Below are 16,577 nucleotides of genomic sequence, written 5' to 3'. Positions count from 1 at the left end.
AATACTTCTCAGATTTCTTCTTTGAAGAGCTAAGCACAGCTGTCTTTTTTGATCATCAGAACAACAACATGGCCCAAAATCCTTCCCAGGTTGATGGGGGAAGGGCACTGTATTGAGTATTCAAGTGAACTCTCTTAACTTCCCAGTCAGGTCCATGTAAGAGCTTGCTAGGCCTGCTCTGAAAAGGTACCCCTGACTGTGTGACTCAAAACAACAGAAATGTGTTGCCCCATGGTTCTGGAGGCTGGAAGTCAAAAATCAAGGGTCATTGCTTTGGTGCCTTCCGAGGGCTATGAGGGAAGGGTCTGTTCCCTTCTCCTTGGCCTGTGGATGGCCATCTCCATGTTCACAAGATGTTCTCACTTTATCTTCACACTGTCCTCCCTTTGTGTGTATCTCCATGTCCATCCCTCCTTTTCATAAGGACATCAGTCATATTGGATTAGACCTGCCCCAATGACCTCACTTTATCTTGGTGACTTCTGTAAAGACTCTATCTCCAAATAAGGTCAACTTCTGAGGCAGTGGGGGTTAAGACTTCAACATACGGGACTGGGGGAGGGGACAGAGTTCAATTCATAATGGTCCATGTATTATTACTGGGAAGTGAAGTGAAAGTTGCTAAGTTATGTCCAACTCTTTGAGACCCAATGGAGTATAGAGTCCATGTAATTCTCCAGGCCAGAATACTGGAGTGGGTAGCCTTTCCCTTCTCCAGGGTATCTTTCCAACCCAGGGATCAAACCCAGGTCTCCTGCATTGCAGGCAGATCTTTTACTATACCATATCACTATTTTAGCTTGTAGAATTACCTGCCCTGTGACCTCACTGAGCTGACCTAAGCCCTTTATATAAAACTCAGCTGACTGCTGAGAGGTAGATGCCATTCTCCCCTTTATAGATGGGGTAACTGGGCACAGAGAGAGAGGTAACTTGCTCAAAGACAAACAGCTAGTAAATTGTGGAGCAAGAAACTGAAACCAGTTGGGCTGCCCCAGAGCCTATGCCTTTAAGCCTCAGGCTGTGCTACCTTTGGGATCTCACAGTCCAGACCTGGGGCTGGTCAAAGGGCTGGGAACTTGCAAGCTGGAGAAAAACCAATCATGACCACCCAGGAGCAAGAGAAGGCTTCTCAGGAAGGTGATAGCTGAGCTGAGTATTAATGAAGTGACAAGATTCTAGCAAGAGGAATGTGCATGGTGCAGAACAGGCTGGAGCATAAGGGATGCAGGACCAGGAGGCTTAAGTGGGAGTACCTTGACCTTGTCAGCCAGGTGAAGCCCCTGGGCTCTGCTGCACAGGCAATGGGGGACAATTTGAGGGGATCTGGCAGGGGTGTGACATGATCAAACTCGCCTGTTAGAACCACTTCTCCAGTGGAGAAATGTGGACGCCTAGTTTGGGGAAGAGAAAGCTTGACTCAATGTCAAGGTAACTGTGGGTAACTCCAGGGTACAAGCTGCTGGTTAAGACTGAACATCAGTCCTGCAGCTGTGCAGGTCACTTCATGTTTCATGATCAAGGACTACGCAACACTGTTTAAGAGGCCTCTGCAGCACAGCTTGTCTGCAAAGATAGAAGGGAGGTGACCAGTCTTAAGGCCACCTCTTGGAATTCCCAAGAAGCTTCACCCAACCATCTGATCTGAATCCCTGTGCACTCCACTTGTCCAAGGACAAGCTCATTAACAACAGACCATCTTCACAGCAATATCTTTCTCAGTGGGCCCACCCCTTTCCAGATGTTACCCTGCCTCATGACCTATTTATTAAGAATCAGAATATTCAGAAAAAAACCCTGAAATCGTTCTTGAGGGCTTGCTAAGTGGTCTCACTTAGCATTCAGAACCTGGGTTCTAGACAGAACTGTCAAAAATAAGCCACCTATGACCTTAGGACAGTCCTATGACATCAGAGCATGACAAGACTACAGGGCTGTGTTTAGTCCCATCCCAGAGGTGCTGGCCCTCAGTGGCTCCCTTGGTCTCCAGCATGAAGTACATCTGTGTTCAAGGGATTCAGTTGTTGTTCAGTCACTAAGTCATGTCCGACTCCCATGGACTGCAGCACGCCAACCTTCCCTGTTCTTCACTATCTCCCAGCATTTGCTCAAACCCACGTCCATTGAATTGGTGATGCTATCCAGCTACTGATGTTTCAGTATCTGGCTCCAATTTACTTCTTGGGATTTGGGTCTTCCCTTGTCCCTCATCCCTGCCTACTCCTCCCTCCCCTTTCCGTCCTTCCTCTGACATGCATCTCAGATACTAGCTCCTCCAACAGACCCTGGATGGTCCCACTTAGAGTTAGGTCCCCATTCTTGATGCTCCTGGTAAAACCTGAGCCTTTCTTCATCACCCTACTTTTCATTAATACTGCAATTGTCTGTTTTCTTGACATTCTCCCCTGCCAAACTGAGCAACTAGAGGACATGTATGACAGACTCCCCCTTTTAGAAGTTCTAAGCTAGGGCCTGACTCAGAGAAGATGTTTGGTGATTTTCTGCTGAACAGTGCAAGAGGAGAGCCTAATGATCTGATGCTAAAGTTTACTCTCAAAAAATAACAAGATCATTTAAGAGCATCCACTATGTATAAGGCACAGCCGAGAAGTAGTTACAAAGTGTGTGACTTTTCCCTCCTGGGCTCCAAGTTTCCCATCTCTAAAACGGGAGTCATTAGACTAGCTGGTCTTTGAGAAATCTACCAACTCTTACATTTTATTATTCAATGGTTGGCTCAAGTCACTTGGCTAGTAAGAGGCAGAAGCAAACATAAATACAGGTATTTGGGCTCCAATGCCAACGCTCAGGAGAAGGCAATGGCACCCCACTCCAGTACTCTTGCCTGGAAAATCCCATGGACAGAGGAGCCTGGTAGGCTGCAGTCCATGTGGTCGCTAAGAGTCGGACACGACTGAGCAACTTCACTTTCACTTTTCCTTTCATGCATTGGAGACGGCAATGGCAACCCACTCCGGTGTTCTTGCCTGGAGAATCCCAGGGACGGGGGAGCCTGGTGGGCTGCCGTCTACGGGGTCGCACAGAGTCGGACATGACTGAAGTGACTTAGCAGCAGCCAATGCTCATTCATCAAGAATTCAGGTACCACTTTCTAAGCTCCCCCACTGACAAGCAATCTCAGCTTAAAAATGCTAGGATTCTCTCTTGCCAAGACTGGGGAACTACTCAGCTGAGGGAAGGCACCAAGGTAGAACTTCATCAACCTCTGAACTATGTAACAAAGTATATTTTTAAAGAACTCTCTAGAGCCTTATATCCATGAGGGAGAATGATAATTTTATAACTAAAATAAAGAAAAAATTAATAGTTCCGGTATCTACTGTTGCAAAACAGACCTCACAACTGAGTGGCCTAAAACAATAACCATTTTTCCTTATCTCACAATTTAGCTGGGATAGAAATTTGAGCTAGGTTCAGTAGGGTGACCCTTTTGTTCCACAGGGTGGTGATAAAATTGCCACCAGTAAATGGGCTGGTCTGCAGAACCCTGGTTCTTTGTCATGCAGGAATGCTGGAAGGCTAGGTTTAACAGGAACTGTCAACCAGAGCCGACACGACTGAGCGACTTCACTTTCACTTTTCACTTTCATGCACTGGAGAAGGAAATGGCAACCCACTCCAGTGTTCTTGCCTGGAGAATCCCAGGGACGGGGGAGCCTGGTGGGCTGCTGTCTATGGGGTCGTACAGAGTCGGACACGACTGAAGCGACTTAGCAGCAGCAGCAGCAGTCAACCAGAGCAGCTGGTTGACAGATGTCTCCACAGACCTCTTACATGGGGGTTAAGAGCTGCAAGAGTAAGGGTTCCCACAAACCAGGTAGAAGCTGCATAGTCCTTTACGACACAGCCTCTAAAGTCACATAATGTTACTTGTGTCACAGTCTATTGGCCAAACCAGTCATGATTCTGCCCAGATTCAAGGCAAGGGAACACAGACTCCACATCTTGATGGGAGGAATGTCAGAGAATGTGTAGCCAAGTTTGAAAACTGCCACAGCAACATATACTAAATGCTGCTATGCACCCAGTATTATGCCAAGCAATGAAAATTTTTATGTTAATCATATTCCTAGCTGGGCCTCCCCCTCAAACTCTAAACTCAATATCTGTCCACTCAGCCCCTCAACCTATAATTTACTATGTCTAAAACTGACCCCCTGGTCTCCCTGCAAACCTGTTCCACCTTAAATCATCTCATTAAATGTCAGCTACATTCTTCAAGGTGCTTAGGCTTCACACCCTGGTGTCGCTTTCTTTCACATTTTTTGTTTCATCCATCAGTTAATCTTGTTAAATCCACCTTTAATACATATCCAGAACCTAACCATTTCTAGTCACCTTCATTGCTAAGACTCTGGCCTGAGCCCCCATATTCTATTGCTTGAATTCGGGCAAGAGCCTCCTAACTGGTCAGCCAGCTTCTAATCCTGCTTCTTCTACCATCTAGTTTCTAAACAACAGCCAGGTGATCCTTTTAAAAAGCAAGTTGGTTCAGGATGGGGAACACATGTATGCCTGTGGCAGAATCATTTTGATATTTGGCAAAACTAATACAATTATGTAAAGTTTAAAAATAAAATAAAATTAAAAAAAAAAAAAAAAGCAAGTTGGATCATTCTCTTCTGCCACTCATTACACTCAGGTGCTCTCCATCTCACTCCAAGGAGCACCTGGAATTCCCACAATGGCCTCCAGCATCCTACGTGACCTGACCTCTACTTCTTCGCACGCACTCTCTCCTTTGATCTCTCCAGGCTGGGCATCTTACTGAGCCCTTGAACACATCAGACAAGCTTATGCCCCAGGGCCTTTTTGCACTTGTTTTGTATCCCTCTGCAGAGCGCTCTTCCCTACAAGATCCACAGCACCAAAGTCCTCACCTGCTTCAAGCGTCTGCTCAAATGGCACCTTGTACTGATGCTGTTCTTGAAACTATCCCATTTAAAATACCAGCCTCTCCTGCTCACTGCCTCAGAGTCTTCAAACTCTGCCTTACTCTGTGCTTCTACACTGAGTTCACCACCATTTGACCTAACGTGTGTGTATCTTCACCAGTAGAACACAAGTTGTATGAAGGCAGGCATTTCTGGCTGGGTCATTGCTGCATCTGCAGCCCCTGAAGGAGGCCTAACAACACAATGCAGGTGCTTAGTTATGCATATGGACTGGGTGTTTTGTTAGCTTTACAACAAATCCTTTTAAAATGAGAAATAACCCATATTTCTCTTTTGATCTTTTCCCCCCCTCTTTCTCTGAGCAGAAAACATTGCATAACCACATCAGCTTATCCCATAACTGCATTATCTTATCCCATAAAAATGCCATGAGCTAACATGCCCTTTGGTACATTTTTCTCTCCAGTTACCTAACATTCCCCCGTTTTCCAGTTGTCATCCTTGCCGGCAATGCCTGGCTTATAGTTGGCACTCAATATTTGTTACTGACAAATCACAGCCCGTGCTTTGGCTCTGCTGCTTACCAGCTGTGTGATATTGGGTAACGAACAACATTCTGTTTCCTCCCTGTAAGAACTGGGGCAGAAAGCACTGACCTTGACCTCACTGTGTTGTTACCTAGATACACTGAAACAATGGAAGCTAGTGCATACCCCTGGCATATCAGAGAGGGCAAAATATAAGTTTGTTTCTTTTTATTCACAACCACACTGGATCTATTCACCCTGGCATTTTCCCATCAATTAGGAGTTTCTCAGAAATTGCTAAACTGTAGGATAGGGAGAGAATTCAGAGGAGGGGAGACAGACAGAAACCATACCAGCGTGCCTTTGCTCTCTCTTCCAAAACTCAGCTGGCTGGAATGGAGGGTCAGCCACAGAGACATGTGTCCACTGCCTTGGGACCAAAGGGAGCTTCTTCTGATCGGTGACCACTAAAATGGGTCCTCCATCCCCACGTACAACCAACTTCTGGGAAGGAAGTGCCTGACTCACAGAAGAAAATGACTTGACTCCAGATGCATAATAAAGAAGACAATGAAGGTGAAACACATCATTGCCCTGCCCCCTTGTAGAGAAACTGACTTATTTTAGAGAAGTAGGGAGGCGGTGGAGAATTAGAAAAGAGGAAAATATGGTCAGTCAGGTGAAAAAACTCTCCAACTAGGCAAACAGGATGTGGCCATCCATCCAAGCAGAAGGGAAGTTCACCTGCTCGGTGCAGGGCACTTCCCCAATTTTTGTTTTTTTTAACAAACACCTCCAATCATCTATCTAGTTATTCTAGTAGTAATCCTATTTTACCAGTGAAGAACCAGAGGCTAAGGAAAATGAACTTACTGGCCCCAGGCCATACAGCTTATAAGAAGCAGAGCCCACAGGAAAACCGCAAGCCACAGAAGAGCCCCTGCTGCTACTGCTACTGCTAAGTCGCTTCATTCGTGTGCGACTCTGTGCGACTCCATAGACTCCCCCGTCCCTGGGATCCTCCAGGCAAGAACACTGGAGTGGGTTGCCATTTCCTTCTCCAGTGCATGAAAGTGAAGTCGCTCAGTCATGTCCGACTCTTAGCGACCCCATGGACTGCAGCCTACCACGGTCCTCCGTCCATGGGATTTTCCAGGCAAGAGTACTGGAGTGGGGTGCCAGAAGAGCCCCTGCAGCCTGGCAAAAGGACAAGCAGACAGAGACCAACACTCACTGACACCCAGGCTGGGGGCTGAGTCGGGGGAGGGGAGGTTAGAAGCCTGGCTCACAGCGCTGGCGGTAGAGTCCCTCACGCCACCCCTCCTGAGACCCTTGCCCTTCAGCCTCCAAGGTGGCACAGGACAGGTACACACACCCCTTTTCCGCTTCCCACCACACCCCCGCCAGGCCAGGCCAGTGTGAGCTGGACGGCATGAAAGTGTACTCCTCTCCAGGAGGCGGGGTGCACAGGCAGCCTCTCCCCATGCTTTCTGCCAGGAGGAACTGGACGCACAAGAAAGCCCACGACCAAACCCGCCACGACTTACCGCTTCCATGACTTTCTTCCGAGGTAGAGTCTGGGAGACAAAACCGGCTTCCCAGAGCTGGATCCTAAGGCCAAGGGCACGTTTGGCTCTGCCAGCGCCTGCCAGGGAGCAAGCGCTTCCCCTGGCCGCCGCCGCGGAAACACCTGCGCTCAGGCTCCCCACCTGTCCCACCTGGGCGGCGGCTCCTCCCTCTGCTGGGGTTGGAGCGCTCTCGCCCGCGGCGGGGCGCGCGCCGGCCTCCATCCGCCGAGTTCGCAGGACCGGCACCTGCAGTGGGCGAGGGATCTTTCCGTCCAAAGATCCGCAGACTCTGGCGCTTCTCAGCCAGCGGCTCTGCCCGCTGTTCTCTCCCAGACTGGTCCGCCCGTCGCCCTGCAGGGAGTTCACGCTGTGCCCTCGTGGGAGTAGCTGGTGAACAAGGCGGCTGGCGGGGCTCCGGTTAGGGCAGAAGGCTCAGGTCATACAATGTAATTTTTCTCGGTCACAGTTTCCGCCCCACTCCAGCCCTGCAGATGGGTGCTTTCCCTCTTGTTAACAACGGGGAAGCCAAAGCCCAAAGGGGACAGAGCCGTCCAAGCTCACGGGGGATTTCAGGGAGCCAGAACGAGAGCTGTTAGAGCGGGACACCTGTTTTGGTCAGGCCCTATCTGAGCATGTGGATACATTATTCTACCCAAATCTTCCATTCACCCTGGGGAGGCTTATAATCCCATTTAAAACGAGAGAAGGAAACAGGATCCAAAAACCTGCCCCATGGTCACATAGGTGGTAAGTAGAAGGCTCAAGGTTTCAACACAGGTCTGGCTAATTCTAAAAAGATTTTGTTTTCTGGCTTCTGTGTGTGTGTGTTCGGGCTTTTGTTTGTTTTCTGACAGAGCTGGTGCTGGAAACCCAATCTCTGGTTGTTCAGAGCTCACAGCTGTCCTGGAGTGGGGTGGGTGGGGGGCAGCCAGAAGCTTGTTCTCTGTCTCAAGTACAGTCAGTGTGACTTTTCTTGCTTTGTTAGGCCAAGTTCCCAAGAAGTGAAAAGCCTGCCTTACCCTGTCCAGAGAAAAGGGGGGGGGGGGGGAAGCAGGTGAGAAAACTCAGTTAAGTGCCCTTTCTTCTAACAGGTGGCTCCCAGACAGAGCTGATCATCTCAGCTGCCAGCTGTGTTAAAACTATAGGCTTCAAGGCCCCCGGGGCAGACAGGAAGACAGGAGCACCCTCTTCTGGTCTAGGGTCTGGGAATCTGAATTTTAATCAGATTTTTAGGTCAAGGTGTTTTAATAATAAATGACTCACAGATCTACCTTTTATCTCATGAGTCAGCACACAGACACATACACACTACAATTTAAAATTTTCAAAACAATAATTGCTCGTGCTGTGTGTGATCACACTGATATTTTCTATTTTCTGAGCCTCGATGTGCTATTTAATTAAAAAAATCAATGGTCAGCCCACCCACTCCATTGATTTCACAGTTTGCTCCACACTGTAGTGGTGTGGGATCTGCCCACCAACAGATGGGGGTGCCACTCCTCCAAGCTAAATGAGGCACAAGCCCAAGATTCTCTGTAACTTTCCCTCCAAGCCCAGCCTTCACTCAGGTCATATGTTTACAACATATGATGAGAAATCATGGGCAGAAGCTCTCAGGAAGGGAAGCATCCTCCCAACCCCAGGTGATAATTAGGTTGTCAAATACCTTTTGCTCTTAATGCTAGGGCACCCCCTGGTGGCTTCAGGCCAGCCTACAAAGACAGAGGGATGGAGTAGGTAGGTCAGAAGGGCTTTCATCTCTCTGGACCTGGCCGGACTGACAGCTCTGTACTTCTGGTTTGGTTTGGGACAAGTTACCGTGGTAGGTCAAAGGATGTCGTGGGCGCTACTTATTGGTAGCTGTTAGGAGTGTTTTGCAAGTGGGCTTAAGGACTGTGACTCTTGGAACTCTGTAGGATCCCCTGTTATTACCTTATGATCCTCTAGGTGCTAAACTCAGTTTCGCCACTAGATGTTGGCCTTGGGATTCTCAACAAACCCCTGAGATGTATGTTCCTGGTGTGTACAACTAGATAAGAGGACTGACAATGTTGGCTTGAGGATTACAAAAATCTCTACAGTGCTTACTGCTAAATAAGCACCCCAAAGTTCCTCTCTTCCTTGTTTCTTTTCTCCTCAATTCATGGTGGCTATGTCACTGTCAAAATGCCCATGCTACATTTGGATGTACTGATGAAGGAACACTGTTTTATTTCCCTGTAACAATCCCAGTCTGCCCGGGAGCCCCCATCCCATGAGTAAGCAGGCCTTTGCATTCAGCTTGGTAGGAGAACACACACACGCTTACGGAGGGGAGAGGCAGAAAAGAAGGTTCATAGTGGAGACACTGTGGATAGGGGGATTGGGGATGTGAAGTTTGAGGTTTGATCTAAGTTTAGATCTCATCACTTCATGGCAAATAGATGGGAAAACAATGGAAACAGTGACAGACTTTATTTTGAGGGGCTCCAAAATCACTGCAGATGGTGACTGAAGCCATGAAATTAAAAGATGTTTGCTCCTTGGAAGAAAAGCTATGACAAACCTAGACTGCATATTAAAAAGAAGAAACATTACTTTGCTGACAAAGGTCCGTCTAGTCAAGGCTATGGTTTTTCCAGTACTCATGTATGGATGTGAGAGTTGGACCATAAAGAAAGCTGAGCGCTGAAGAATTGATGCTTTTGAACTATGGTGTTGGAGAAGACTCTTGAGAGTCTCTAGGACTGCAAGGAGATCCAACCTGTCCATCCTAAAGGAAATCAGTCCTGAATATTCATTGGAAGGACTGATGCTGAAGCTGAACCTCCAATACTTTGGCCACCTGATGCGAAGAACTGACTAATTGGGAAGGACCTTGATGCTGGGAAACATTGAAGGTAGAAGAAGGGGACAACAGAGGATGAGACGGTTGGATGGCATCACCATCTCGATGGACATGAGTTTGAGCAAGCTCCAGGAGTTGGTGATGGACAGGGAAGCCTGGGATGCTGCAGTCCATGGGGTCACAACAAGTCAGACCCGACTGAGTGACTGAACTGAACACTTCAGGAAAAATAATTCAACTGAAGAAAGAACTGTGGGGTCCTCCTATACCGGAAGGTGGTGGGTGGCCCACTGTGATCTGCACTCAATCATGGAGCAGGAAATGACTGACCGAGTTTGGACTCTCCTGGGGAACAGTGTCCCAGACGCTACAAATGTCACCTTATTTAGTTTTTATTGTGATTCTCATTTTCCAATGGAGGAAAATGAGCCACAGACCAATGAAAGTCACTCATCCAGGCTAAGGCAGTTAATAAATGGGAAAGCAGACACTGCAATCCAGGCAGTCTGGCTCCAGAGCCCACACTCACCACCCCTCTGGTTGCTTCCACTTGCATCCTTGAGAAATAGAGACTCATAAACACAGAATCTGAGAGCTTGGAGGGTTATTTGAACCGTCTTATCATTCGCTGAGAACGCTTAGCAGATCCTTGGGCTAAAGTTAGGCTCCATCTTATGGGTATTGCTGTCTTTCAAGCCCCTAGCTTCAGTTTGCTCCTCCTTGTAGTGGGGATAATGGACCATACTCACCAATGAGGTCTTGTCCATTCTTGGGCATACTGAGCAGTAGAAATCAGTATTTCCAGCACGTTCTTCATGATTCCAAACCTTACTTTCAGTCCTGCACGCTGCTTGTAGCTTTTTAGTGTTTCCATTCATGTCTCAGTTTTTCATTTCTTAGCAAACATATTGCTTACACTTTGCACCATAAGTAAGGGTTTGTAGCAGAATACTGTGATATTAAAAAAAGGGAGATTTAAGTAATATCCACAAATGGGCAATGCTGTGCATTCACCTCTTCCTAGGGTAAAGCTCTGAGCAGTATTCGTGGTGTGAAGACAAAGCTGGAGCATATTGATTGTCAGAATCAGGATGTGCTGCTGAAGCAACCTATTATTAATATTAAAATTATTATTAGTTACATTAATCATTTCTGAGGATTTCCAGTGCAGTGTGTGATTTATTTATGTATAATTTATATCCTGACTACTTTCAAAAGGGAGAGAAGGAAAGATGAAGGGAACCTCAATTTATTGAGAATCCATTGTGTAACAAGCTACATGGTTTGCGTATATTTTCTTCTGTTCCTCAGGACAATGTGAGATAAGAGAGGTTATCTCTGGTGGACAGGTGAAGCACATGAGACTCAGAAAGGTCAAGGAAAATCCCCCGGCCATGCAAAGTCCAAGTCTGACTCTCTGTTTTGACTCTACTCTACCCTCACCCGTGGCTTCTTCCTCCCCTCCATGATGCATCCAGAAGAACTTGAAGGACTGGGCAATACAGAGCCAAATAAAACAGAATGATTAAACAGAAAGATAAAAGCCATACCAAGGACAGGGTGGATGGGAAGGCAGAAAGGATTGATGAGCAGTGTGGAAACATGAAATGATTACTACAAGGTATGCAATTATCTAAATGGAAATCATTTAAGGGTAAAATACCTCAAATTATGTTAGGAGATGTGTGGGTTCAAGAAAGGGTCTGCTTCCTTTCTACCAGTTTGTGAAAACTGTACAAGCCAGATGATTTGTCTTTTTTTCTGAAAGGAAGCTCACATCTGAATTTTGTGCTTATCTAAGTCATCATCTTAATAGTATATTATAATTTAGTAAGAGCTTTTTTGAAGGATGCTAAATAAACACAACCAAGGCAAGTTGCTTTCCCTTTAACAAACATGACTAAGGCAAGTTGCTTTCCCTTTAACAGCCTTTTATCAAGAATCTGAGCATCTAGTTTATGTTGAGTTCTGCTCGGAACTGGAAACATAGCAACCCTTTAGGCTCTTGTAAGGACGCCATCTCCCTCTATTAACTCCAGTTACATTATGTATGCATCACTCAGATGAATTATTAATATGTTTTTTCTGATCTGCTTATCTTGTAGAGATCAAAGGAATACCATTCCTCAGTGGGAAGGAGCTGGGCTTGCCTGGAAGTAGGGAATTGTTCCCAATATCAGTCACGCCCATATCCCATTATCCAGAAAAGGAGTTCTTCAAATGGGCAGTTCTATCAGGAAACTCTCTGTCTCTCTTTGGTCATGTTTCCTTGGGAAACACAGGAATACCACATGGAATACCACATGTGGCACAGGATTACCACATGATTGCAACTCGGAGGCTCGGAGTACTGAGGAAGGAGTGGCACAGGTCAATTGGCATATGACTCATGAATCATAATTTGGGTTAGCTGATTTTACATGTATTTGAAAGCTCAAATCAAAGGGTAAGAGTTAGATCTGTTTGCCTTGCAAGGAGTTATGGAGGAATAGCTTCTCTCCTCCACCCATATAGCCATCCCCCTGCCTCTAATCACTCCCCCACAAATGCCATGCTTTACTTTGTGGACTTGAGACACATGTATGGCATTCCTGGATAGGACGGGTCAGATGGCCCCTGACCTGTGGCTGCAAGACAGAAGTGTGGCAGGCAGGTGGTCCTATGGAAGATTCAGCTGAAGATGCATAAAATCCGTTTATAAAAAAGCAAATGAGCAACTGTAGATTTCTCTGTATTTATTCCTCATATATCATTCCCCAGTCTTTGGTAAAATCTAATATAATTTGATATTTAGCTTCAGCTTTGGAATAGTGAAAAAGGAAGCACCTTTGATCTACATTTGGGATGAAGTGTTAAATAAAGAGCAGTGTCCACTGAGGTCAGCATGGGTACTGATTAACAAGAGACTCACAGTGCTGACGAGCGGAGAAGGCAATGGCACCCCACTCCAGTACTCTTGCCTTGAAAATCCCACGGACGGAGGAGCCTGGTAGGCTGCAGTCCATGGGGTCGCACAGAGTCGGACACGACTGAGCAACTTAGCAGCAGCAGCAGCACAGTGCTGATGAGCCTGGAGGAGGAGGGATAGAAAACTCAAGGTTCTGAGATATAGCTACCTCTTCTGGTAGCTAAATAATATGGAGGTTATTTTACTAAGGGAGTAAGATGAGCAGAGAAAATGCTTGTATTCACCAAATCCCAATTCTTTCTCCCTTTCTTGGGTGTCTGAGAAGGCTATATTTTCCAACCTCCCTCGCAATTAGATTTGGGTGTATGACTAGGTTCTCATCGATGGGATGTGGGGAGAGTAGTGGATGTTACTTGTAGGGCTGCCTGCTCAGTGGTCCACTTTCTCTTTTCTCCTTTTGCAGTAATCTCAGAAGAGTGGAATCACAAGACAGAAGGATCCTGGATCCCAAAGTCTGTTCTTTTAAGAGAGCTTCTAAGGAGACCTATCCAGTAGTCATCAGATTTTGATATAAATAAAACTTTGCTGTATAAAGCTTAAAATCAGGGGGTTATTTGTTAGTGCAGCATAGCCTATCTTATTCTGACTAATGCAGTTATTAGTGAGCTGTAGTAAAACTGGCAGTGAGCTGGCAGGAAAATAAGAGAACATAGCAAGAGTTGGGTCAGGAAATAGGGAAACGAATCCTTAGGGGGATTTAGCCAGCTTCTTGAGGATTTAATTGAAGACCAGATTTCTATGCTTAAATGTCATGATCTGGGCTGTTAGAAATAACAACAGGCACCCTTTATGTATTGAGTGCTTGTTTTGTATCAGGCACAATGGTCTCTACACATATCAAATTTCCTTTGTACATTAAATATATATATACCATTCAGACTTTTCAATAATCTTAAGAGTTAGATGTCATTATCCCCTTTATATGGATGAAGAAACTGAGGCACAAAGAGACTGAGAGTTTTTCCTCTGTTTTCCACAGCCTATAAGAGGCAGAATTAGCCTCAAATCCATCTGTTCTACTGGAGTCAAGTCAAGTGCTATTAATCACAATGCTATAGGCAGTAGCCAAGCTAAAGCTCACAGAGGTGGCATCACTGTGATTCTAGGACAGGGACTGTATCAGTTAGCTAAAGGATTATTGACAGCATCCTGAGATAGACTTCAGCATCTAGGGCAAGAAGTTGTAGCATTTAGATAATTTATTAGGGCAGTGGGCATGCAAACTAGGGTTTAAGGCCTTACAGAGGAGGGGAAAAATGAGTAAAAATCAAGAATAGAGGCAAATGTTTAATCAGTGGAACAAGGTACACACAGCAAAAGCTGGGTGACAGCTGAGGCACAACAGCACACCGGTGATGGAAAATGTATCCCAGGAGACAGTGGACACGAGACCAGAGCAGCAGGATTAGCACCAGCCCTCCTTCCCCTGCTGGTGTGGATGCCCCTACCATCCTCCTACTTGGTTAGGAGATGCTAAGGGTCTGAGCAGACCTGGGCCTGGTGGTCAAAGGCCTCTAGAACTACTCAGTGTATAGCAGGGGCAGGGGGGGTAGATGGATGAGAGGGGATTCTGGCCCTAGAGGCACTCACTTGTGAACAGATCAACTAAAACCATACAACTGGGGCTTCCCTGGTGGCTCAGTGGTAAAGAATCTACCTGCCAATGCAGGAGACACGGGTTCAGTCCCTAACCCAGGAAGATCCCACATGCTGTGGAGCAGCTAAGTCTGTGTGCCACAACCACTGAGCTGCAATTACTGAGGCCTACTCGCTCTCAAGCCCATGCTTAACAAGAGAAACCACTGCAATGAGAAGCCCACGCACTGCAGCTAGAGAGTAGCCCCTGCTTGCCACAACTAGACAAAAGCCCACACAGCAACCAAGACCAAGAATAGCCAAAAGATAAAAGAAAAATAAATAAATATTTAAAAAACACTATTATATCCCATTTGAAATATGGAGAAAGCAAATATACTGGGTATTTGATTTTTGACCAATCCTGGCTCAGCCAATTACAAGCTTTCCTTCAACCGAGTGACTCATGTCTTTGACCCTCAACTTTTTGATCTATAAAATGGGTCTAACAAACTCAATCCCACAGATGGTTCTGGTACAAAATGGTACACAATAATATAAAGAATAACATACAGTAATTGACCCCTAACAGGCACTCAGTAAAGGCTGGTTCCCTCCCCTCTTCCCTCTCCATAAAGAAGGAGGTATCTATCTCTGCCCAGAGGTTGGAAAGAGGCTTCAGAGTCAAAATAAGTCTTGATCTTAGTCCTAGGGTAGTCAAGGAGGGGACATCTAGGGGGAGAGAGTGCATTGTGCAAAGCCCTGGCTTCAATCATCAAACCTCCTATGTAGGCCCTTTAGGAGGGAGAAAAGTCTTAAAAAACTTGGTCTCCACTTTCAGGAGTTGCTGTTCCTGACCCTTCATCATCCTAAAAGCAGCCCCATGATGGCACATTCTTTTCTGCTCTAATGCTATTTTCTCACTCACTAACTACATTGTCAGAGTGGCCAGGACTTCAGGCTCCATGCTGCCAAAAGCTGGGGCAGCAGCTTGTAGGGAGGTGGGTTGCAGCCAGGGCCCCCCTGCCTGCCCAGCCCCACCTCAATCAAGTCTGAACGAGGGTGTTGGATGGGACAGGCCATTTGGCCCCTGTTCAGGTTGCAAGATAAGAGTCTTTTGTGGTCGAAATGAAGGGCTTCCTGGGGAGGGGGGTGACATATGTCAAAGAGAACTTGTTTCCCACTCTTTCGCAGAGCAGAGGAGGCTGCTCCAAGCCAGGTGAAACAGAGCAGGAAGGTCAGTGTGCTTATTCAAAGGCATTTCTCACCATGGCATTTAATCACCTATATAAACATTTGTTGAGTTGAATTACCTCATTCAGTGCTCACAGCCAGGGCACATAATAAATCCCCATTATACAGATGAGGGAACAGAAGCTCAGAGAAGGACCTGAAAGGATTTGATCAGGATTAGATTAGGAGGGAGTGGCATGTAGAGGAGAGGAGGGAATTGAGAAGGTTGGAGAAAAATGTTACAAACAAGTAACTTTGAACCTGGAAGCTCCAGCTCACCAAGACCCATCCTTTCCCTTGGCTTCTGCCTACATCCTGTGTCCACATCCAAATCCCCAGCCCTGCATTCATTCAAAAAACACTGACCTCATCTTGACTCTGAGCTAGGTTAGGCCAAGACATTCAGTGGAGAAGAAAACACACACTGTCCTCACCGCAATGGAGCCTGCAGTCTAGTGAGGGGGTCGGGTATTTAACAAACCAGTGAATTGTCATCTGATGCTTCACACCGTAAGAGCTGTGAAGGAAAACAGGGAGCGCAATAACAACTTCGCAGAAGGTAGTCAAAGAGTCTAAGTCATAACTGAATTCCAGACCCATTCATTCATTCATTCACCCCACAAATATTTATTGAGCACCTCCTCAGTGTGTTGAGCGAGGCACTGTTCTATATATTGAGGACTCAACACTGATCCACTTATCCAACTATCTGCTGGACTACTCACCTGGGCATTCCACAAACACCTCATACTCAACACAGTCATAACTAAGCCAATGACTTGATCCCCTACACCTGCTCAAATGGTGTCAAGTTCATCTACTTTCCAAAGCAGAAACCTTACTTTTTATTTTATATTGGAGTATAGCTGATTTGGACTTCCCTAGTAGCTCAGACGGTAAAGCATCTGTCTGCAATGCAGGAGACCTGGGTTCGATCCCTGGGTTGGGAAGATCCCCTGG

At 46.3% G+C, this 16,577-nt stretch overlaps 1 protein-coding gene and 1 long non-coding RNA gene across 4 annotated transcripts in view; one reads left to right on the top strand and one right to left on the bottom strand.

Moving 5' to 3' along the window:
• FYB2 (FYN binding protein 2) overlaps positions 1–7,943 on the bottom strand; it is a 125,968-nt gene extending 118,025 nt beyond the window's left edge. The window contains exon 1 of one of the 2 annotated variants that reach the window (XM_061411808.1): positions 6,991–7,943. In XM_061411808.1, coding sequence (XP_061267792.1) covers positions 6,991–7,233 — 243 coding nt within the window. In that variant the 5' untranslated portion in view covers positions 7,234–7,943. The remainder of the gene's footprint in view (positions 1–6,990) is intronic. The other variant, XM_061411809.1, reaches the window with a different exon arrangement.
• A 1,671-nt stretch (positions 7,944–9,614) lies between these two features.
• LOC133244526 (uncharacterized) lies at positions 9,615–13,343 on the top strand. Of its 2 annotated transcripts, none has more exons than XR_009735438.1 (2): positions 9,615–12,211; positions 13,213–13,343. It is a non-coding gene; the product is annotated as an uncharacterized LOC133244526 (long non-coding RNA). The 2 variants fall into 2 exon arrangements; XR_009735439.1 differs by having other exon boundaries at positions 9,615–12,287.
• Positions 13,344–16,577: the final 3,234 nt, after the last annotated feature.

The sequence above is a fragment of the Bos javanicus genome, chromosome 3, assembly GCF_032452875.1.
Source record: "Bos javanicus breed banteng chromosome 3, ARS-OSU_banteng_1.0, whole genome shotgun sequence".
Lineage (NCBI taxonomy): Eukaryota > Metazoa > Chordata > Mammalia > Artiodactyla > Bovidae > Bos > Bos javanicus.
The sequence above is the reverse complement of the archived record's forward strand: the minus strand, read 5'-3'. Positions and strand labels throughout refer to the sequence as shown.